We start from the raw sequence: 23,309 nt of genomic DNA, 5'->3' as shown, positions 1-23,309 counted from the left end.
CCTAGTACTGCCAGATGGAAGTGCTAACCATTTAGCCACTGTGCTGTCCAAATGAATAAACAAATGAATGAAGTAGATTTGTATTTTTAAAGACATACGGTATATTTGAAATGTATTTTTAAAAATATTTTTCATTTTTTTGTAATAAAAATGCATTTCAACATGCAGTATATATATATATATATTGAAATATATTTTAAAATATATTGAATATGGCCAAAATTGTAGTATTTCAAATATATGTCAATATATTTGGGAATAATATTTTAAAAATATATTGTATATCTTTCTTCCATGTGGGAAATTTCCCTTCTGTTCCTGTTCTGATGTGGACCCAGCATTTGGGATTTTCTTTTCCTTTCACTTTCAGTGAAAACCTTAAACAGGACAAATAGATGGGGTGAATCTCTCTAAAGGGGGCACAGAGAGCAATAAAAACTGACAGGTGTTCTCATCCCTTTCCACTCTATCCAAAACTAAAAAGTAAAGATTTGCAAAGCCCTGCCACACAGCACAGTCAACTTGCTTTTTCAGTGTTTCAGTTGAAGCCCAATTGCTTGTTATACTTGTTATGCAGTCCGGCTGCATAAAAAGTAAAGGATATGGCATTATTTTTTACTCTTCCCCACTACTATGTGCATGTTAAACTGTACTAAGCTGACCTATGTTGCAGCATGCTGGAGAGTCAGACTTCTCCTCTCAAGAGAGAGCAGTGGTCAACTCTCCAACAGTCTACCACGCCAGCTCCATAGTAGTCTAATCAACAACGCTGTTTAACCACTTGCCCTCCATAGGATTTACCTCGCCTCCTGCCCAGGCCATTTTATGCATTACGGCACTGCGTTACTTTAACCACTTCAATACCGGGCACTTATACCCCCTTCCTGCCCAGGCCAATTTTCAGCTTTTCAGTGCTGTCAAACTTTGAATGACAATTGCGCGGTCATGCAACACTGCACCCATATGAAATTTTTATAATTGTTTTCACACAAATAGAGCTTTCTTTTGGTGGTATTTAATCACCACTGAGTTTTTTTATTTTTTGATAAATAAAACAAAAAATAAATTTTTTAGTTAGTGTTAGTGTTTTGAATTTTATCCGTTGGGCAACTGGGAGCCAGTGGAGGGATTGGCAGATATATTATATATATTAATATATAATATATATTATATACATAAGCCTTCTTTGGTCATAGTTAATATTATTATTATTATACAGGATTTATATAACGCCAACAGTTTGCTCAGCACTTTACAATATAAAGGGAGACAATACAGCAACAACACAGTTCAATACAAGAGGGTTAGGAGGGCCTGATCCTGGGAGCTTACAATCTAAGATTATTTTCCTTCTGAAAAATGAGTGTTCTACTGTCATACTGCTCCTATCTTGCATACGATGGCTATACGTTGAAAAGAAATTGCCTGATTATGAGTTCTGTTTTTTTTTTTAGGTTAGATCAGAATGGAGATCTTTTGAAAATTAATTTTAATAATTCAACAAGGGACTCTATACTCAACATACCAGCAGAGAAGGTGCAGCCTTTTTACTCCTCCTTAAAAGAGTTTGTCAGCATTATGAATAAGCCGAAGAATACATTCTGTTTCAAATTGAAACCAGGTTAGTCATATCATTTACTCCTCGCTAATTACCAGGTTCTTATCAATTTTAGATCTTCATTTACTTGGTATAGCACAGTGGTGGGCAACCTTTTTTTTCAACTGAGCCAAATCTCGCCAAAACCACGATTGAAATTTATTTTGAGAGCCACATTTTTAAAACTGAAAATACATCTCCCATATAGTAATTCATCCCCCATAGTAATTCATCCCCCATAGAGTAATTCATCCCCCATAGAGTAATTCATCCCCCATATAGTAATTCATCCCCCATATAGTAATTCATCCCCCATAGTAATTCATCCCCCATATAGCAATTCATCCCCCATATAGCAATTCATCCCCCATAGCAATTCATCCCCCATATAGTAATTCATCCCCCATAGTAATTCATCCCCCATATAGTAATTCATCCCCCATATAGTAATTCATCCCCCATATAGTAATTCATCCCCCATAGTAATTCATCCCCCATAGTAATTCATCCCCCCATAGTAATTCATCCCCCCATAGTAATTCATCCCCCATAGTAATTCATCCCCCATATAGTAATTCATCCCCCCATAGTAATTCATCCCCCCCATAGTAATTCATCCCCCATATAGTAATTCATCCCCCATAGTAATTCATCCCCCATATAGTAATTCATCCCCCATAGTAATTCATCCCCCATATAGTAATTCATCCCCCATAGTAATTCATCTCCCATATAGTAATTCATCTCCCATATAGTAATTCATCCCCCATATAGTAAGTCCCCCCCATATAGTAAGTCCCCCCCCCATATAGTAAGTCCCCCCATATAGTAAGTCCCCCATATAGTAAGTCCCCCATATAGTAAGTCCCCCCCCCATATAGTAATTCATCCCCCATATAGTAAGTCCCCCCCCATATAGTAATTCATCCCCCATATAGTAAGTCCCCCCCCATATAGTAAGTCCCCCATATAGAAATTCATCCCCCATATAGTAAGTCCCCCCTGTGTCAATTCACTTACCTTTGCTCCGCGCGTTCCTCTCGTCGTGCTTCCCGCGCCGTTCTGGTCTTCAGGGCGGACTGTGAGAGGAGAGGAGTTCGTCACGCTGCCCCGCCTACATCCTGGCTGCCCCGCCTACATCCTGACAGCTGCAGAGTCCTGACTTTTGGGGCGGCCGCCCGAGAGGAGGGAGGGGAGCGGGCGGCCGTCCGAGAGGAGGGAGGGGAGGGGAGGTGAGGGGGCGGCCGCCCGGCACACGCCCGTCCGAGAGGAGGGAGAGGAGGGAGGGAGGGGAGGGAGGGGAGAGGGCGCCCGGCACACAGAAGAGCCGCATTTAAGCTTGTAAAGAGCCGCATGTGGCTCGCGAGCCACGGCTTGCCGACCACTGGTATAGCATAAGCAGGTTTCATAACAAATCATTTGCTCCTGCACTCAATTAAAGGGAAATTTTGTCATGACAAAATAAGAACACATGCAGTACATCTGTTTATTATATGTACATTTCCCCCATATTTTAAGAGTTTAACCACTTGCCCTCCAGAGGATTTATCCCCCTTCCTAACCAGGGCATTTTGTGCGTTAGGGCGCTGTGTTATTTTAACTGGCAATTGCGCTGTCATGGAACACTGCACCCAAATGAAATGTAATGTCTCCCACAAATAGAGCTTTCTTTCAGTGGTATTTGATTGCTTCTGCATTTTTTATTTTTTGCACTATAAACAAAAAAAGACTGACAATTTTGAAAAAATATATATATTTTTGACTTTTTTCTATAAAACATGTCCAGTAAAAAAAAAAATTAAAAATCATATTTCGTCATAAAATGTATTCTGCTACATGTCTTTGCTAAAAACAATCCCAATACATGTAAATTGATTGGTTTACGTGAAAGTTATAGTGTCTACTAACGGCAGTATATTCACTGGAATTTTTTAAACATTTTTTTTATACTAGTAATGTTGGCGATCAGTGACTTATAGCGGGACTGCAGGACTGTGGCGGGCATTCTGACACTAGGGAGGAACTAACTGCCATTGACATCCCCGTGACACTAATACAGTGATCAATGCTCAGAAAAAGCACTGACAATGTACTAATGACACTGGGCAGGAAGGGGTTAATATCTGGGGTGATCAAAGGGTTAACTGTGTGCTGTTTTACTAAGTGTGCTCTGTGTGTTTTATGAGGAAATACACAGCAGCATTTTACTGCTGACAGGAGAGAAACCTGTGTTGTCTACACACAGACCTCTCCCCTTTCACTGTTCCTCAACGATCGCCGGGTGCTGGCAGGGAATCTCCAGCCGGGACCCGGCGAGCGACAGCTGTAGCCGCCAATGGTGGTGCAGGTAGGGCGGCGTGCTCGCGCCCCCTGAAATGTAAAATCACATATATACAGTATACGTGATTTTGCACAGTCCTGCCGCCCGGTAGCAGTACTTCTTCTATAGGGCGGTCGGGAAATGGTTAAAGACCTTGCAAGTGCAGAAGAAAACATGTTGATCTGCCAAAAATGCACTCCTAAGTTCTGTTGTGGGCTGGAAAAACACAGCATTTTTGTTGATTGTTTGGTGTCAGCCCTGCCCAGTTTTCTTTTTGCTAAACTTCCCAAACGTATTCGCTCTCCCATCTTCACAACAAAGGCACTAAGCATTCTGTCGTCCTAAGCCCTTGGAGAGCTTTTTTTTTTCAATGAGACAACAAATAAAACTTTAGACTAATGGGGGGTGATTTACAAAAACAGGAGCACTCAGAACCTGGTTCAGCTTTGTATGGCAGCCAATCAGCTTCTACCTTCAGCTTGTTCATTTACGCTTTGACAATAAAACCTGGAAGCTGATTGGTTTCTATGCACAGCTGCAACAGATTTTGTACCATGCAGTTTTAGTACATAACCCCCATAGTGCCACATGCCTGTTAGAACATCAAGATGCCAAGAGCCAACAAATATCATGATTTGGGACTTTTGAGGCACAACATATTTACATTTAAAACATCTTATTTATTAATAGTTACATAGTTACGTACATAGTACATAGTTAGTCTGGCTATAGTATATATATTAAGAAATCGGGAGTTACTCTTTAACAGATCAAAAGGAGACAAATAAGAAAATTTTCTTGTCGAGATTTACATGCATTTTAAACAGTTGTTTTGTTTTTATTTCTACTGTCTAAAACCTGTATTTTGCAAATAATCATATAATATAGGGTACAGCTATGACATTAGATTCACAAGGCATAATGGGTTTTCTAAAAAGGAAGCACAGCAGAAACTGTTTACTTTCATACTCTCTCAGACTCTCTCACTGAACTCGCTCTCTCTTTGTACAGCTTTCTGAACCCATGTCAACTTATTCATGTCTGATTTTTTTTCTTTAATACATTATTTGAATACATAGTGGGCTTTTAAATGAAGCTAATGTTTGTTGGCAAATTAATACTGCTGCATTGTGGGCACAAACTAACCAGCAAAGACAATGCAGTTTGGCTCCACAGTTGCTCCTTCTCGCTAGGTTTTGGTTGCAAATTTCCATTGGGAAAGGATTTTGGCCACATAGAAAATTATACAGCACTCATTATCCATCAATGTTTGGCTGTAAGCATACCCTACTCATATACCTTGCATTGTGTGGGGCTGAAAATACAAATGCCTGTGTACATTGCAACTAAAGTTCAGCAAAAAGTACCAGACAGCCAGGAGGTGGTAGGGCTTGGGCATTGTATAAGCATCCAGTTACAAGCGACTTTATATTTGGAGCAGATATTTCTGTAATGTGCAAGCAATTGGGACACATTAGGACCCCCCCCCCCCCAAAAAAAAAACATTTCAAACTCTGAGTCTGGTATGGATTTTAAGGGGTACCTCACACAGAAAAAAAAAAAACGTGTAAGGCCCCTGAGGAAATCTATACTAGACCTTCTGGGTCTGGTAAACATTTAAAGGAGGACTCCAGGAAAGCAAAGGTTGCATGAGGTCCCCCTAAAAATCATAAAAGGGGGGTAATATGTGGCTTCTTTAGGAACCAGTGACAGTGGGAAGCTGTGATATATACGGTAGAAGCGGTAGAAATATTGTTTCTATGTATATGAAGCATGGATCCCCCAGAACAAGGCTACAAACAGGCTAAAGTGTTTGTCTGAACACCAGAACATCCAAAGTTCAGTCTAAACCTACATTCAGACTGAACTTTTGGCTCATCCCTAGTTCTCAGAAATGCAGAATAAACAACTATTGGAGAATTTATACATTTATTACCTGGTGTGAGTGAGTGGATTACTATCAAGAAATCCTACCATTGGAGTCTTTGGCTGATATTTAAAGAAAATAGTTTTGCCACTGCCCATTTTCTACCTAAAATTGAAATACCAATTTTGGATGAAGTTGGTCTTGAGGAGACCCTGTCAATAAATTTCAAGTAAAATCACTGAAAAAAAATGTTTTTTTAAAATGCCTGCTTGCAGCATTTTTTCTTTCTATAAGTGATTTTCTATGCACTCTGAATGTGCCTGTAAAGTGACTGGGGAATTTGACCAATACTGGAAGAGTTGATTTACTTTCAGCATACTACCGGCATACCAGGAATGTTTAATTACTCTCTGTGCTGTCTTAACTCTTCCACCCCTTCCCTCACCTCCATACATAGCCTATCATGTAGCTGTCAATGCAATGTTAAGTGGAATACTATAGAGAGTCACTGGAGTGGCAGCTCTGAGTCAGATGGGGCTACTGACATTATCACATCCAAGATGGCAGCACCCAGCAGCCGTCACATAACTTTTGGATGTCTACACAAGGGAGTAAATAGCATGCATAAGATATGTTAAATGCACATATAATTCTATAGGAAGATTTTTGTTTTTAACGAACAGGTTCTCTATAATTGTATATCAGTACTATTATTTCATGTTCACATTCTAACAGTCTTTCTCTATGTTTAGGTCAAGTGGTAACATTCGACAACTGGAGGATTCTGCATGGGCGGAAGAGCTACCAATCAGGGGCAGATGTCTCACGTCATCTTGAAGGCTCTTACCTTGATTGGGATGTTGTGATGTCCAGACTGAGGGCCCTGAAGACCAAACTGCAAACTTCAAACTGATTTAAATAAACATAAATTAAAATTAATACTTATCAAAAGAGAATAAAATATGTTTATAAAAATCACATTTTTAAAATTGTAATATTATAAATAAACATTAAAGGCTTGGTCTACTTGAGAATGGTATTTGCTAGATGCCATTGACTAATTTATCTTCTGTCATTATATATCCCTTTAGAACTCATACCCATTTTTCTGGTCATGAGATCAAATGGTAACTCACATGACTGGGTCATGAGGCAGAGAGGAGGCTTTCCCTTTACTCCTCAGTTGGCGTATGCTCAAGGGGGAAGCTCCATTTTTTTCTTGTTATTTACAAACTTGCATATGTAGCTTTGCACTGGTACATTGGTGCTGGATAGTAATCCAGCATTTCTTAGTTTCTCTCCCTCATTCAGCTAATGTGATTCCAGTGCTGATGGAGAGAGGCAGGGGAGGGACAAACAAGGATGCTATGCAGACCTGATGGCCTGAGGAAGGAGCATGCATGCCCATCAGCCTCTTCTGGACTTCCGGTTTCCATGCCCATAAGCCTCTTCTGGACTTCCGGTTTCGTTGACATCACCGCTGTCAGCATTGGGATCCCCTAGCCTGCCCGGAGCCTTGGCGACAACCAGTGCGACTGTAATAGGTCTGGGGAGACACTACCTTCAGTGGTCTGGATAGGATCCCTCTTGAAAGATGGCTATATGTGATATGCGGTTTACACAGCTTCTCTTGTGAGTTGCCTTATTGTTAAGAAATCGTCTTTCAACCTACATACTACACTCAGAAAGCGCTGCTTTTTTCATTCTTCTTTTATGCAGTCACCCAACATTCTCCTTATCATCTGACAACGTCATTGATTGTTACTACACCAGCGGCTGGAAGGTTGTGATGGTGCACAATGAAAGCCTGTGTAATAAAAGGCAGGATTGATCCACCCGCTGGCTTGAATACACTTTTTGGGCAATTTTTAGGAACTTTGTTAAGGCACCCCTGAAGAAAACTGAGGGTATTTCAGGGTACTTGGGTTCCTTGATTGAAAAAAGGTTAATTTACAGTAACCTACGAACTTTGGAATGTGGAAGGAAACCGGGATACCCAGAGGAAACCTAAGCAAGCACAGGGGGAACTAACACACGTGTGAATTAATAATTATTTATTTAAAATATATATGCATGTGATTATATTGATGTTGATATTTTTATAGGCTTATCTATTTACTTTTCACAAGTGTTTACCAGATCAGTATTTATATTGCCAACAATTTACACAGCTCCAAGGAGCTTACACTCTAGAAGCTATACTTTACATGCATACTAGAGCCATTCTAGACAGGAGCCAATTAACCTACCAACATGTTTTTGGAGTGTGGTAGGAACTGGGAGTTCATACAATACCATATTATACCATACAAGCAAACTACATGCGAGTAGTGCCCAATTTGGGATTTGAACCGAGGAGCCTAATGCTGCAAGGCAGGTGTGCTAAATAATAAGTAACTATGCTAGTCTATGATTATGTAATATAATCGTCATTGGTGGATGATAACTGTATCTATGCAGCTAGGCAGAAGGTCAGCCATGCCATAGAGTATAATAGAGTACCTGTTTGCCTACAGGTCTCTAGAGGAATATTTCAGAAATACTAATTCCCAGGATGGGAAGGTATTGCCCAGTCACAGACAGGCACGTTGTTTAGGCAGGCCCCTTCTTTCAGATTGTAAAGTGCCTGGGCCACTGTGTAGCTGCCCTGATCATTACTATTGTAGCAGTACCCCTTTAGGAGTTTCAATAGATTTGGGTCCCCCTATAGTCCTGCACAGCCAGAAAACACGCATTTCCTTCACTCAGACTTGCATCAAGTTACAGTTACCAGTCCTTGAGTTTTTTTTTAAGTTTTATTATAGGATTTAGAACTTAGATAGGGTAAGGGGTGTATGGGATGTCCAAGGGAATGGCAACTGAGGATAAACTCCATAGCAAGTCTTTACAGCAAAATGTATCTTCTGGAGAGCTAGCCAGCATCTCCTGTAGTACCACACCAGACCTCAGATGACTCCTCTCCTCATCCAGCTGTACAGGGTGAATCCTTGGGCAGGGGATCCATTGCCTCTCACTGCAGTGTGAAACAGAACCAGGTAAGATAGCAAATCCAGTTCCCCACTATAATGCTCGTTTTCCCTTACTGGCCCAGGGGGTGCAGGTTTACTCACTTGGTCCCTTTCCTGTGCTGCCAGTGAGTCGTGGCTGCTACCTGGCCTTCTAATTTGGCTGCTTTTCCCCTGCCACACAGGTGATCCCATCTGAGGGGGCCGGTGAAGTTTCGGCCTTCCAAGGTCCTCTGCCTGCATGTGGGCCCCTATCCATCAGGGCCCCCTCACAGGCTCCTGCCTCCAGCCTCACATCCTTCTTTCTTCCACCTAAGCTCTCCTGCTGTAAACAAGCATAGCTACTCTTAAAGGTTGTCCTGGCCCCTAGCCAAGCCTCCTGTTGGGTATTGGCCAGGATCCCCTAAGAGTACAAATCAGCCACTTCTCAGATCTGTCCACTGTATCTAGACCTTTCTCCAAAGCTCTAGAGCAGGGGGAAATTCCTGCAGAGCCTCTCAGCCCCGACCACAATTTGACCTCCCTCTGCTGCACCAAGCTTCTACACTGCCTGTGCCTAACAATCATGAACTGGCTCCCCCTAGCTATCTAGGAGGGTGCTACATTCACCCCCACTGAAAACAGCCATGTCCTTATTGGCTGGGGGATAAAAGACAAAAATGGCTCCTGAACGGGGCATGCCATACAAAAACTGGGATGGGGAAAAGGTTAAAAACTGGGAAGAGGGAAAAATGTATTTACAAAATTAGTATTTGTAGAAAAATATAGACATTTTTTCATAATGTACAAATTTACAGTAGGAGCATATTTACATGCATACTAGGGCCAATCTAGACAGGAGCCAATTAACCTACCAACATGTTTTTGGAGTGTGGTAGGAACTGGGAGTTCATACCATACCATATCATGGACAGGAGCCAAATGTACAAATTTACAATGCATGCCTATGGAACACCTCCCCCATGAGGGAAATCCTCCATAAGAGTTGTAAGTCTTCCTCCATGTCCTTGACGCAGGGAGACAGCCGTATGGAGAACCTGCAGAACAGTGGACATAAAAACAAGGAAAAACAAATACAGCCCTAGCACCGACTAACTATCTCAATAAGGCACTTCAGCATAACTAGGGGAGGATCCCCTCTTAAAGATGTAACAAGGACTAAACAGTCTCCTAGGATACTGTCAAACCAGGTCTGGAGCAACAAAAAAGCAGATTTCGGCATAGTCCAAAAAAACACAAGTAAGTCCAACTTGGGTGGGAATCCTTCTTCAATAATGGTGCTTAGAGCTGGGCAGTTTAAAGGAGGAGCCATCAGGCCTGTGAGCAGAAATGGAGTATGTTACCTTAGGCCTTCCTGTCCTCATAACCACCACTCTGTCTTTGTAGATGGCCTGATCTCTGCTCCACTCCTCCTTAATCTCCAAGAATTGGCCCCAAATGTATGTAATGTAAGGAGCCCTCAAGGGCTTTGGGACATGCAAATAGTATCAGGCAAGATTGTACTCCCATTCTTGCCTGGAGTCATTGATGATGTCTATGACACTCTGGGAAACATAAGGGTAGTCCTATCCTCACTCCAGAGCTACTCACTTCTGTATAAGTCTCTAGAACCTAGAGAACCAAGGCAACTTGTCCTTGCTTCCCATTCCTGGGTAGACACAGGGGTTAGGGGCCCTACGAACCAGTATTTGAAATTCCCGGTTCTTGGCTATGGTTCTAGGTCCTGGCTTAGTGAATTCAAGCCTTTGTTGAGGAGACATCCAGACAGGCTCAGCCCCTTGTGAAGCTTCAGCAGGTTCTGGGTTGTGTGAGGTCCCTGACTGCCCTATCAAGGACTCATGGTTCTCAGTGGTATACCCTCAGTATTACTCCTCTTTGGACTCCTCCAGGGACCAGTCCTCTTGTTCCTCCACTTCTAAGGGCTGAAACTGTTGAAACTGTTGCACAAGGCTGCTATTCAGCTTCTGCATAACAATTAGGATTTATCTCCCCCTAGCTATCTAGGAGGGTGCTACACTACAGATAGCATAAAACCAGGTATTAAAATTAAAGCTGTAAACGCAAAACCCATGCATTAAAAAACATTCTTGACATTGATAGATTACTGGTAAAAGCAAGCAAGCATTACAGAATGTAATGGGCCCTTCTATTGATAAGATGATAAAGTAACTCCATTCATGTAATATACTGGGTAAAAGGGAGGGACACAGAGTAAGACAATATTTTCAACAGGATTGGTGGACTGAGACAGAAGAGATGATTATCAAGAAACGTAAAATCGATGTAAATCCTAAGGGCTTGTTTACACGTCGGGGGTGGTAAACAGGCAGTTGAGCCATGATTTTACTGCCCGAACTGCCCCCCTTACGCCACAAAGGCAGCAAGATGAAGTTGTATACATGTCACAGCCATAGCAAGAATTATCCTCGTTTTGTCTGGTGGACAGTGCCATTGCTGAGCACAAACTCATTTAGGTGAATGCGGCCTCTTTGCAACCATGTACAGTGTAAGTGGTTGTGGTGTGGTTGTGTCATAAACAGGAGTATAGCACCTCCTCACAGCCTGTCAAGCACCTCCAAAAAGATATCCACCCTGGATTGCTTTTCAGAGAGGTGTCAAAATCTGCTTCATGTGTAAACTTCACCTTACTGAATGAAACTTAGTTTGCTGAATCACTGTGTGTTATATACAACTAACATCTTCTTTAGATAAAATAATTGTTTTCCCCCTTGTGGCATCTCAGTGCTGCAGTGTTCCATCCTAAAGTGGGGTACACACTATGAGAAAATCGGAAGAAAAATTCCGTACGAGGATGATCATTCAATTTTCGTATAGTGTATGCACAACCTTCGGCATCCTATTCTGATTTTCCAGATTAAAATTTCCAAAGGGACAAGCTACAAAATACTTCTTGTACGTGAACAGAACTAAGGATTTTAATGTGTACTGTATGGTTTTTGTACAAGAAAAATCAGATATAAAAGGCTGAGAATGATCAGAGATAATAAAACTTTTTCATACAATTGGTACTATCCTCTATTTCGATCTTCTGTGAAACATCAAGGAAAACTGAACAATCACTTGTGCAATTTTCCAATATTGTGTACTGGGCCTAACTTTCACTGACTTCATGGCTAAAATCCACCAGATGTAAACCCTGTGCCCTTCTCGGTCACCAAGACAGTGCCATTCAGAAGTGGAATGACTGTTGACAGGCCATTTATTCAGTCCCCAGTAGCAAAGTGTAACTAAATCAAAGATTGGCACAAAAGCAGCTTTTCTAGCTAATCAAGGAAAATCTTGGGCACAGCCACAAAACCGAGACCATTACAGGGTAGATTTGAGCTTTCTATTTACCAGTGTGCACTGTAATTTTTTTTTCTGCCCTTTTCTTTTCTCACCACTCTGGATTGCTTTACTCTGATCTCTTTTTACTCCTGTAGCACTACCCCCTTAGGAATTGCTGAATTTTGGATCCATCTAAAGCTCTGCACAACCAGACAACATGCATTTTCTTCCACAGTTAGCACTTGGAGTCAGTAAACAGTCCTTGAGCTTGGTTTTGTGATTTTATTAAAATTAGAACTTGGATGGAGTTGAGGGTTGTATGGGATGCTCAAGGAAACTGCAAACTTGAGGACAAAGTCCTTAGCAACTATGTACAGATGTGGACAAAAATAGTCTCTCCTTTAAGAGCATTCCAGCTCTCTGGTGTACCTCCTCAGACCCCAGATGAATCCTCCTCTTTACCCAGCTGCACTGAGGGCATTCCTGGGCAAGGGTGCCCAGAAACTGCCAATTAGCACAGCAGTCCCTAATGAGAAGCTAGTTGGGTTTTCTACCTGACTGCCCTCTCCCCTCTCCCAGGGGGTGTAAGAGTACTCACACTGTCCTCTCCTGATAGCTGAATGGGTTGTTGGCTGTGTTCAGGCCTTTCGCTGGGCTGGCTCCTTGCCTGCTGCTCAGGATATCCTCACTTGGAGACGGTGTTACAGTGGAGATCCTTCCAGCGCCTGCCTGTAGGTAGGTCCTTTTCCTGGGCCCCCTCCCAGGCTCCAAACTTCAGCCTCTCACTCCATCTTCCACCGGACACTGCTCCTTTCCACTCAGGCTCTGTAATTCTTTAAGGTTGCCTTAGTCACCATGCCCAGCCTCCTGCTAGGGGACTGGCCAAGGTCCCTCAAGTATGCAGATCTGAGCTTCCTCCCTTCCTCATCCCTCCTCCAGAAAGCTCTACGATTTCTGGAGAGGTAGGAGGGCTCCAGAAGCTCTGACCCTCAGAACCTCCCTAGCTTGTCCTGAGTTGAACTCTTGCCTCACTCATAGGCTGACTCTTTCCAGGCTACTACTCAGCCTCTGCCTAGAAAAATAAAACAACAAACTGCTATTTGACTAACCTGCAGGACGTTACACATCTATTAATTTATTGGTGAACCATCATTGTTTCATACAACCACAATCACACTTATAGAGGCCTCGCTATTTGGGTGTGTAGCAAAGAAGCAAAGATACTTATGACTGTATCCATAAATCCCTCAATCCACTAAATGCTTTTAAACAGATTTACCAGATGTATATGTAAAATAAACATTGATAGTTTCTTCTATCTTCTGTACTCTCTGTTATAAAAAAAAATAAAGCAGATAATTAAAAAAAGGCATGTTGGTGTATCAGTCAAATAGTCCTTTGTTACCCAAACGGTCATTACTCACATCTTGGTGGTGACCAGACTACCAATAACAAGACAACAATAAGAAAAAAAACAGTGCTGAACAAGGTGATACAATCCTTAATGCTCATGTCCACATTAAATGTTTTGCTAATTGTAATTGTAAAGGTCCTATTTTCTGGAAAATCTGGTCCTGTTGGCTCATGGATCATATGCATAGCTACAGTTTATTAACTTTTGATATTGTTGAGAGTGATTTTGACTGATCGGGTGGCCCCCACCCCTTGGATATTTATGAACTCTCAAGCTGGCACAGCTGTCAGACTGCGGGAGACAGCATTGAGAGCAGAGCTGTTTTTTTTCTTTCTTTTTTTTCAGATCGGCGGTGGTGGCAGGCATCGTGATTGATGTTGGATCTACTTCAGGGGACATTGTTTTTATTTTTAATAAACAAAAGACTGTCTTCTGTCATTTTTTTACACAACACTTTTTTTTTGTGAATAAGTAGCTTTACTATTTACCCCATACTCATTCACATGGGGGGAGGGATCTTGGGTTCCCCTTCTTAAAGGGGCTTGCAGATTCCAATAAGCCCCCTGCCCGCAGACCCCCACAACCACCACCGACCATTGGTTGTGGGGAAGAGGCCCTTGTCCTCATCAACATGGGGATAAAGTGCTTTGGGGGGGAAGCCCCCCTACCCCAAAGCACCCCCCCCATGTTGAGGGCATGTGGCCTGGTATAGTTCAGGAGGGGGGAGGCGCTCGCTCATCCCTTCCTGTTTTCCTGACCTTACGGGCAGCATGCCTGGATAAGGGTCAGGTATCAATTTCGGGGGACCCCCATGCCATTTTTTTTTAATTTTGGTGTGGGGTTTCCCCTCAAAATCCATACCAGAACCGAATTGCTTGGTATGGATGGCGGGGAGACCCCATGCCATTTTTTAAAAATGAATTGCCAGCAATTCTTTTTCCATTCAGCTGTCAGCGGGGAACCCTGATGGCAATTGAAACATTAAAGATTTTTTTCACTACTAAAATACCACATGACTTAATAATATAACTCCTGCGGTATTTTATTAGCTGTGCGGTATCTTACTGCATACTCGAATGCAGTAAGATACCGCTTAGTGAATTGTCCCGGTTCGAAGTTCGCGGTCCAACTTTTGTTAGGTTCGAATGTTCGACCACGAACCAAACCGGGGGCTGTTCGGTCCATCACTACTGGGAGTTTCTATTGCTGCTGGTGAGGGATATATTGTTGCTAGGTGGTCTTATGTTTCTGGGGGGGTAATTTGTAGCTGAGAGAGATCTACTGTTGAGGGAGGGGTCTACAGTTGCTGGCTGCTGAAGGGTTTATTGATGCAGCCTGCATGATGATCTGTTGCTGCTGCAAAGGGTTATTGTTGTTGGGGTGGATCTATTGTTGCTGAGGTCTCTTGTTGGCAAATTCCATACAAATTACTTAGTACCATAAATTGATACTTGGTTCTGTGATCTCTAAATAGGGTGGTACTGGGCGGTGGGTAGGGGGTGTCACCAAAGGACAGTACTTGGATGTGGGTAGGGGGTGGCACCAAGGGACAGTACTCAAAGGCAGTGGTGTATATAGGTTTTGTGCTGCCCTAGGCAACACAAAAATCGTCTGCCCCCACGGACACTGACCAACACCATCCCCCCTTCCACGGAGAGAGCATGACATCGACCAACAACACCCCTGCCCCTCACCTATGAGAGCCTCCCACTACCCCCCCCCCCGGCGATAGAGAGACAGCAATCTTCACAGCTGTTTAGAGTCAGGCTCTAAATACACTATCAAGCACCCGCAGCCTCTTTCAGATCCCACCTGGTTCCAATGACACACATGTCCCTTTTTCCATCCCTTCTTCTGGGGAGTGGTGCTGCCCCCCTAAAAAATGCCACCCTAGGCAATTGCCTTGTTTGCCTAGTGGTAAATATGCCCCTGCTCAAAGGTGGGTAGGGGGTGGAGACAAAGAGGAAGTTCCTGCACCTATTCTCTAGAAAAAAGCCCTGTCTGTTGTACTTTGAAATCATGTCCTATGTGTGCAATCTTAGGGGATATCAGTGAAGTGTATACAACCAGACTTTTGTGTCTGGTTAAATACCATTTGGCATATAGATATTACACTGGCAGTCTATATGTAAGATTTGGAAGCTGTTAAAGAGTAAAACCACCTGTAATGTGTTCTCTCAGGCACTCTAATGGACTTTCTGTATTGGAGTTCTTTGCCAACTAATATAGAGGATTCCTTCTCTTCATACTAGACTTTTAAATTATTTTATGATATGAATTGCAAAAGGAGGACAGGTACAAGATCTCACTAAAAAACAAACAAGAGCTCAAATCCCAACAGCTAGTACATGCATTTATCCATCAGGTGCTAAAGGGGTGTAACCACATATTAACACTAGAAATTCTGAGGACCCTCTGCACACTGGTATATACCCTTTCAAGCAGACTATGCAATAAATAGGGATATTTAGTTCACACATATTGCAATACATGTTTATCTCACTAAGACACACTATTGTGCAAAGGTTCTAGGCAGGTCTGAAAAAATGCTGTAAATTAAGAATGCTTTCGGAAACAAAAGTGTTAGCAATTTATTTGTATCAATTAACAAAATGGAAAGTAAATGAACAGAAGAGAAATCCAAATCAAATCAATATTTGGTGTGACCAATATTTGCCTTCAAAACAATATCAGTTCTTCTAGGTACACTTGCACACAGTATTTGAAGGAACTTGGCATGTAGGTTGTTCCAAACATCTTGGAGAACTAACCACAGATCTTCTGTGGATGTAGGCTGCCTAAAATCCTTCTGTCTCTTCAAAACATCCCAGACAGACTCAATGTTGTTGAGATCTGGACTCTGTGGGAGCCAAACCATCACTTACAGCACTCCTTGTTCTTCTTTACACTGAGGATAGTTCTTAATGACATTGGTTGTATGTTTAGAGTTGCTGCCATGCTGCAGAATTTGGGGCCAATTACACACCTCCCTGATGGTATGGCATGATGGATAAGTATATGCCAGTATTCATTGAGGACACCATTGATCCTGACCAAATCTCCAACTCTATTTTCAGAAATTCAGACCCAAATATTGCAAGGAACCTCCACCATGCTTCACTGTTGCCTGCAGACACTGATTATTGTACTGCTCTCCAGCCCTGCGCAAACTGCCTCCTGCTTACAGCCAAAAATTTTAAATTTTGACTCATCAGTCCAGAGCACCTGCAGCCATTTTTCTGCACCCCAGTTCTTGTGTTTTCGTACATAGTTAAGTCGCTTAGCCTTGTCTCCATGTTGGAGGTATGGCTTTTTGGCCACAATTCTTTCATGAAGACCACTTCTCCTGACAGTAGATGAGTGTACCACCAGTGCTGTGCTGATAGCACTGCTGGACATCCTCTGATGTTGAAGGGAAGTAAGCATAATGTGTCTTTCATCTGCTGCATTAAGTTTCCATGGCCAACTCCTGTGTCTATGGCCCTCAACGTTGCCCATTACTTTGTGCTTCTTCAAAAGAGCTTGAAATCCAGTTTGCTTTGAAATCTTTGCCTGGGATAGACCTTGCTGATGCAGTATAACTACCGTGTGTCTTGTTGCTGTACTCAGTCTTGCCATGGTGTATGACCTGTAACATGCAGCTGTCTTCCACAACCTAACCTTAGTAGCAGAGTTTGGCTGCTCCTCACCTAGTTTTATGTTTCCTACAAAGCTGTTTTTGATTCATTTAATGACTGTGTTTCAAACGGCATATGAAATTGATGATCATTAGCACCTGCTTGGTTAATCATACACCCAGGGCGAACTGACCATTTGGAAACTCAGGCACTGTCCCTGGGCCCGGGGTCAGTAGGAGGCCCCATGAGATGCCCCTGGTACCTTTTTCATAGGCTTTTTTGAGTTTGGACAAGGACACAGGGGCCCCATGATCCCCTATTGCCAGGGGGGCCCCATGAGTTGTCAGTCCGCCCCTGCATGCACCTGACTCTAATGTTACATAATCCCCTTGTGCAAATGTACAAAGTGTTCAAGTGTAAGAATTAATGCTGGTTTGAAGCCAAGGGGTATTAACACCAAACATTTGATGCAGATTTATCTTCCGTTCAATCACTTTGCATTTTGTAAATTGATAAAAATAAACAGTTAAAATATATATTTTTGAAACCATTCTTACGTATTCACACCTGCCTAAAACTTTTGCTCAGTACAGTATCTATCCAAGTCATACAGAAAACCAGGGACTGATTCAGCCCACCATACTCTATCTATAACTAAAATGACCAAAAATGTCTAAAATAGTAAGGGTAAATGATATCTTGGCAAATTTATGATGGTTATGGTGTATGATATCATGGCAAATGTATGGTATTTGAAAGAAATAAACGGCGATGTATTATTTTTGGATATCTTGTAAAATGTTGTTATATCTTGGGGGTATCTTTACAGCCTGGTTTACACTAGTAGGATTTCAGATGTAATTTCAGTCACACAGAATCACATAACAAAGGAAATGACATTGTTTTCAGTGGTGTCTGTTCACATCAGTGCAGGTCAGCGTGATACAATTTTGGAATAGGGTCCTGTAGTGCTGTGGTACAATTCTAATGCAATTTTGGCCTCATAGGATATGCAAACCCCTTTCGAAATGCAACCAATTTCCAACCAAGTCACAATACATAATTGCACAAAAAAACAGATCAAAAGTGTAATGCAATCGTTTGAACCTAGCCTTAAAGTCCCATCATAAGATTTTTGGATAATTACTTTAATGGGGATATAGATATCACTATAAATATTAGTTCTACCCCATTACAACATTTATATATATATATATTGGTATTAGGTGACAGGTGTGGGGCACACATGGTACAGTTAATTTAAATACAAACTTTGACAATATTTAATCCCTAAATCACTACCAAATTTGGGAACACCATACTTAAACTAATCAGTGTTTTCTATGGCGTCCTGAGTCAAGATCTTGGTGGTACCCCCATCCATTTCATTTCATGGAAAGAGGCAATGGAGCTCATTATCCAAACACGGCGGGAATGCAGAAGGAAAGTTTTCTAAGTTTGAAGCAGCCTTTCTTTGGGAAAAAAATGTTGCCATTTATAGGAAGCAGATAACAGGAGTTGGAATAAAGGCAGGACCCCCTAATCTTCAGTGACCTACAATATACCAAAGCCATTGAAATGTAAGTGAACTAGTATTTTAGGAGGTCAACAATGGCAACATCCTTACTTCCTCACTATAAGTTTCCAGGCAAACAGTTTAAGTAAATACGCTGTTGAAATTAATTGATGGGAGTTGTATTTGTATTTATATCCAGTCCTAAGATATACACAGCCGTGACAGACTGTAGAGCCAGGCTAGTGACCTGACTTTTCTCTTTTGCAGTCATGAAATGCAGCCAGGTCACCTCCCTGCCCCTAGCCAATGACTGAACAGTAAAGGAGCAGCAACAGACTAATGAGGCCATCTCTCTGTTCTCTCCTTTTGTCAACATATATAAAAGCAAGACATCTGATGTGCCCCAAATACTGCCCCTCCCTCTTCCATTCTGTAAAGAGAATAAATGATGCATTTAACGTATTTAGATTATTGTTTTAATATTAAATAACTGCTTTGATTTTTATATATCTGCATGGTGTTCAGCTCAGCTTGTTGCAGTTGCAGTGTTCATTGAAAGTCATTAGAAACTGACAGATTTCTCTTTTTTTTTTCTTTGCCTTCCTCTAACACAGGGTTCTCCGAACTTTCTAAAGAAAGGGCCAGTTTAGTGTCCTTCAGACATTAGCGGGGCCGGAATGTGCCCAGTGGGAGTAAACAATGCCCGATCTTTGGTATTAGGGGGAGAAATAGTTGGTGCGAGTGAGAGAATGGTACCCTATTCTTGTTGTCTGTGGATGGAATTATGCCCCATCATTGGTGTCAGTGGAAAAAATAGTGCCCCATCATTGGTGTCAGTAGTAGGAAGAGTGCCCACTTATTGGTATCAGTGGCAGGAATTATGCCCCATTGTTGGTGTCAGTGGCAGGAATTATGCCCCATTGTTGGTGTCAGTGGCAGGAATTATGCCCCATTGTTGGTGTCAGTGGCAGGAATTATGCCCCATTGTTGGTGTCAGTGGCAGGAATTATGCCCCGTTGTTGGTGTCAGTGGCAGGAATTATGCCCCGTTGTTGGTGTCATTGGCAGGAATAATGCCTTAAGGGCTGGATAACGGCAAGCAAAGGGCCGCAGTTTGGAGACCACTGCTCTAACACACAAGCACTTTCCTTTACTTCTTCACAGTACAAAGAAAAGGCACATATCCTTTAGATTGTAAGCTCCTTGAGGGTTTAGGGACTGATGTGAGTGCACAATATATGTAAAGCGCTGCGTAAATTGATGGCGCTATATAAATACCTGTAATAAATAAAAATAAATAAATATCCACTGGTTACATAGTAATGCATAGGGGTTGATTTACTAAAACTGGAGAGTGCAAAATCTGGTGCAGCTGTGCATGGTAGCCAATCAGCTTCTAATGTCCGCTTGTTAAATTGAGCTTAGACAAAAACTGGAAGCTGATTGGTTTCTATGCAGAGCTGCACCAGATTATGTATGCTCCAGTTTTAGTAAATCAACCTAATTGTCTGCTAATATAGACTTTGTACACAAGATGGCAGCAATTACTCACCGCTGGCGGTTTATAGACATTAGCGTACATGTATTGACTCGTGTTAAACATTCACATAACCAGATTACTTATTCATCTGGGGCATCTGAAGCCGTAAAGTGTCTGCACAGATATCTAATTCAACTCTGCCTTGTGGAACCTGACTGAAGTCAAAGTAATTTGACTATAATGCACTTTGCTTAAAATAAAGCTTTCTCCTTTCTCTCGGGTATCTATAGTGCCCACCTATTTAATAATAGCTAGGAATATGTCAGAGAGAATGCTTTCATTTTACTTTTTAAAAAGGATTATTTTCCAAACAGGGGTTGACTGACCATATGGAAACTCGGGCACTGCCCAAGGGCCCAGGGTCAGTAGGGGGCCCCATGAGATGCCCCTGGTACCTTTTTCATAGGCTTTTTTCAGTTTGGGCAAGGACACAGGGGCCCCATGATCCCCTATTGCCCGGGGGGCCCCATGAGTTGTCAGTCCGCCCCTGTTTGCAAATTGTCTTTTGCTAAACTACTCCTTCACACTGACCATCTTCTCATCCACAGCCTTTGGACTAACTGACTTGTTCAAGATAGGAACAGCGATGTTAGTTTCAAATTTTCCAACCAACATATTTATTATTTAAATACATATTAATGTCACTGGGTCTAAAATAAGATATGTAATGAAAATGCAAATGTTTTATTTAAAAATGTAATTGGCCCTGGTTCCCTCATTGCTCTATTTAATGAACGTCTGATGGAGCTCACCTCCAGGGGCGGACTGACCATTTGGAACCTTGGGCACTGCCCGAGGGCCCGGGGTCAGTAGGGGGCCCCATGAGATGCCCCTGGTACCTTTTTCATAGGCTTTTTTGAGTTTGGGCAAGGACACAGGGGCCCCATGATCCCCTCTTGCCCAGGGGCCCCATGAGTTGTCAGTCCGCCCCTGCTCACCACATTCCATTTTAAATTGCTACTAAAGCCTCTAAGCTATTGATAGCTAGGTCCTGGAAAATACTTTCTATATGTATACTTAAAATCAAACATAGAATTATTCTAGCTATGATATATTTAAAAATAGAAGCCACTCTACAGGATAGGATTCTAAAAAGAACGAAAATACGTCAGCTTTGGGTCTCTCATTTTCTCCCCCTGAACTTTGACAGTTCATTGCTTGGAGGTCGGATTGACCCAAGTGATAAGTGGTCCGTTTTCACTTCACACATAGTGACCCCAGGAACCCCTACCACTACCCCCTTCCCTTTTTCTTATTTCTAAATTTCTTTATGTTCTTCAGATTTCAATGGTTTGATGAGCTTGTGACCTCTGCTATGCTTTTCTGGCCCCAATTATATTCTTTTTGCACTACCTACTGATTTTGGCTGTCAGAACTTCATTATATTGAACCTAACATTGTCAGTTATTACGTTCTGACATATTGTAAAATCTATTGATATTTTATAGTACTAACAGTTTTTCTAGAAAACAAAATATTGCACAAGAAAAATATAATTAGCATGTTGATGAATATGGAAGGGAGGAACAGGGAAAAGGAAAAATATAAACAAGATAAATTGGTTCTAAAGGCAAAAGCATTTTTTTTACCTGAAAGTGGTTTTAAACTTTCATTTTTGTTTTGTTTGTTTAAAAACAAACATAGTCCCCCTGCTGACAGAATTGCAGTCTGCTGCGACAGGAGCCGATGACAGTAGTTGTCGTGCGGGCTGCGTAGCGGGTTCTGGAGTTTACAGCGGCAACATTTAGTGGGTGCGCCTGCCAATCTCCGCCAACATCAGTAGAAGGGACAAGTGGAAGCCGAGGAGTATTTGCTGTGCTGCCCGCCACCTAGAGGGAGGATAATCCGGTACTTGGCTTACCTTGCTTTCCTTAAGAGGACCTCTGATTATATATTTATATGCGCATTTCCATTGCGCATCTGGTGAGTGCGTAATTTTACTACAAAGACAAGCACTGAAGTATAGTTGGAGTTGGCACTTTAAAGCATAGATTGTCACCTTATGAACTTTTATCATATTTTATTGTCACTTTATGAACTTTTATCATTTACTTTAACTTTATTCATTTTACCAGAATTATATATTATTGGGTCATATAAACGGACACTTCTATGATTGTTTTAGCGTTGCACTTTGATTTATAAACATGGTACACTTACCTGCTCTGTGCAGTGGTTTGTCACAAAGCTGCCCTGATCCTTCTCTTCTTGGATCTCCAAACAGTGCTCCTGGCTTCTCCCCCCCCCCCCTTGCCCTGCCAAGAGCCCCCATAGCAAGCTGCTACGGGGGCTCCCTCTGTACTGCTAGACCCGGCTTTTTTCTGCTACTCTTTGGCAGATGCAGGCCATCTGACATTATCGAGTACAATGAAGAGCCTATAGCCTTGCACTGGATGTAAGGAAAACAAGGGACAGTCCACTGCAAGAGTGTAGTCGAGGAGAATTCAGGCTGCTGGAGGAGCAGAGGATTGATTAACTATAAGTTCTTTTTGGGTACCTAGAGCTAAAGGAGCATTTACCCTTGCAGTGCAGGATCAGTGTCACTGCAAAGGAGGATTTTCCTTTTCCCTGGAGATAGTCTTTAACCTTTTTACTGTCATAGCCATTTTTGTGATTTTTGCACACATATTTAAAAATCATTTTAAGGCCCGAAGATTAGTTAAAACCACAAATACATTATATATTTTCTAAAAGCAGACATCATGGAGAAAAAAATAATGGTAGTTCCAATTTTCTTGGCCCATGATATTAGGGCAAAAATACTAAAAGTTGAGATTGTCCTGAGTGAAAAGATACCAAAAATGTCAAGTCTTAACACTACATGTGCCTGGCAACAAACTTTGGTACCCTAAATTTTCCTTAGGTGAAATTTTAAAAGCCCCTACAGGTCATCAAGCTTAGAGTTAACCATGAATAATGGCCATAGACTTCTTCCTCTCACTCCAGTGTACGTGATAATATGTAACATGTGTAGCACAAACAATGTTTTTGTTTAATAGGCACCCTCGAAGTATGTTCACATGTGAACTGTTTTTGGTGGGGGAAAAAAGTGATACTTTTGTTGACAGGCTCTCTTCATTGAAACTTCATAGGTCTTTTAAACCCTTGATGTCTCTCCTGTTCTCCCATGAAACTAATGGAGAGCG

The 23,309-nt window shown here is 41.9% G+C and overlaps 1 protein-coding gene across 1 annotated transcript in view; it reads left to right on the top strand.

Moving 5' to 3' along the window:
• BBOX1 (gamma-butyrobetaine hydroxylase 1) overlaps positions 1–6,823 on the top strand; it is a 124,793-nt gene extending 117,970 nt beyond the window's left edge. The window contains exons 8-9 of the mRNA XM_089654962.1: positions 1,455–1,621; positions 6,537–6,823. Coding sequence (XP_089511088.1) covers positions 1,455–1,621; positions 6,537–6,697 — 328 coding nt within the window. The 3' untranslated portion in view covers positions 6,698–6,823. The remainder of the gene's footprint in view (positions 1–1,454; positions 1,622–6,536) is intronic.
• Positions 6,824–23,309: the final 16,486 nt, after the last annotated feature.

This window comes from Staurois parvus, unplaced genomic scaffold, assembly GCF_062004578.1.
Source record: "Staurois parvus isolate SC_StPar_1 unplaced genomic scaffold, SC_StPar_1.0 ptg000818l, whole genome shotgun sequence".
NCBI classification, from domain to species: Eukaryota; Metazoa; Chordata; class Amphibia; order Anura; family Ranidae; genus Staurois; species Staurois parvus.
Note: the sequence above shows the minus strand (reverse complement) of the source record. Positions and strands in the feature narration are given on the sequence as shown.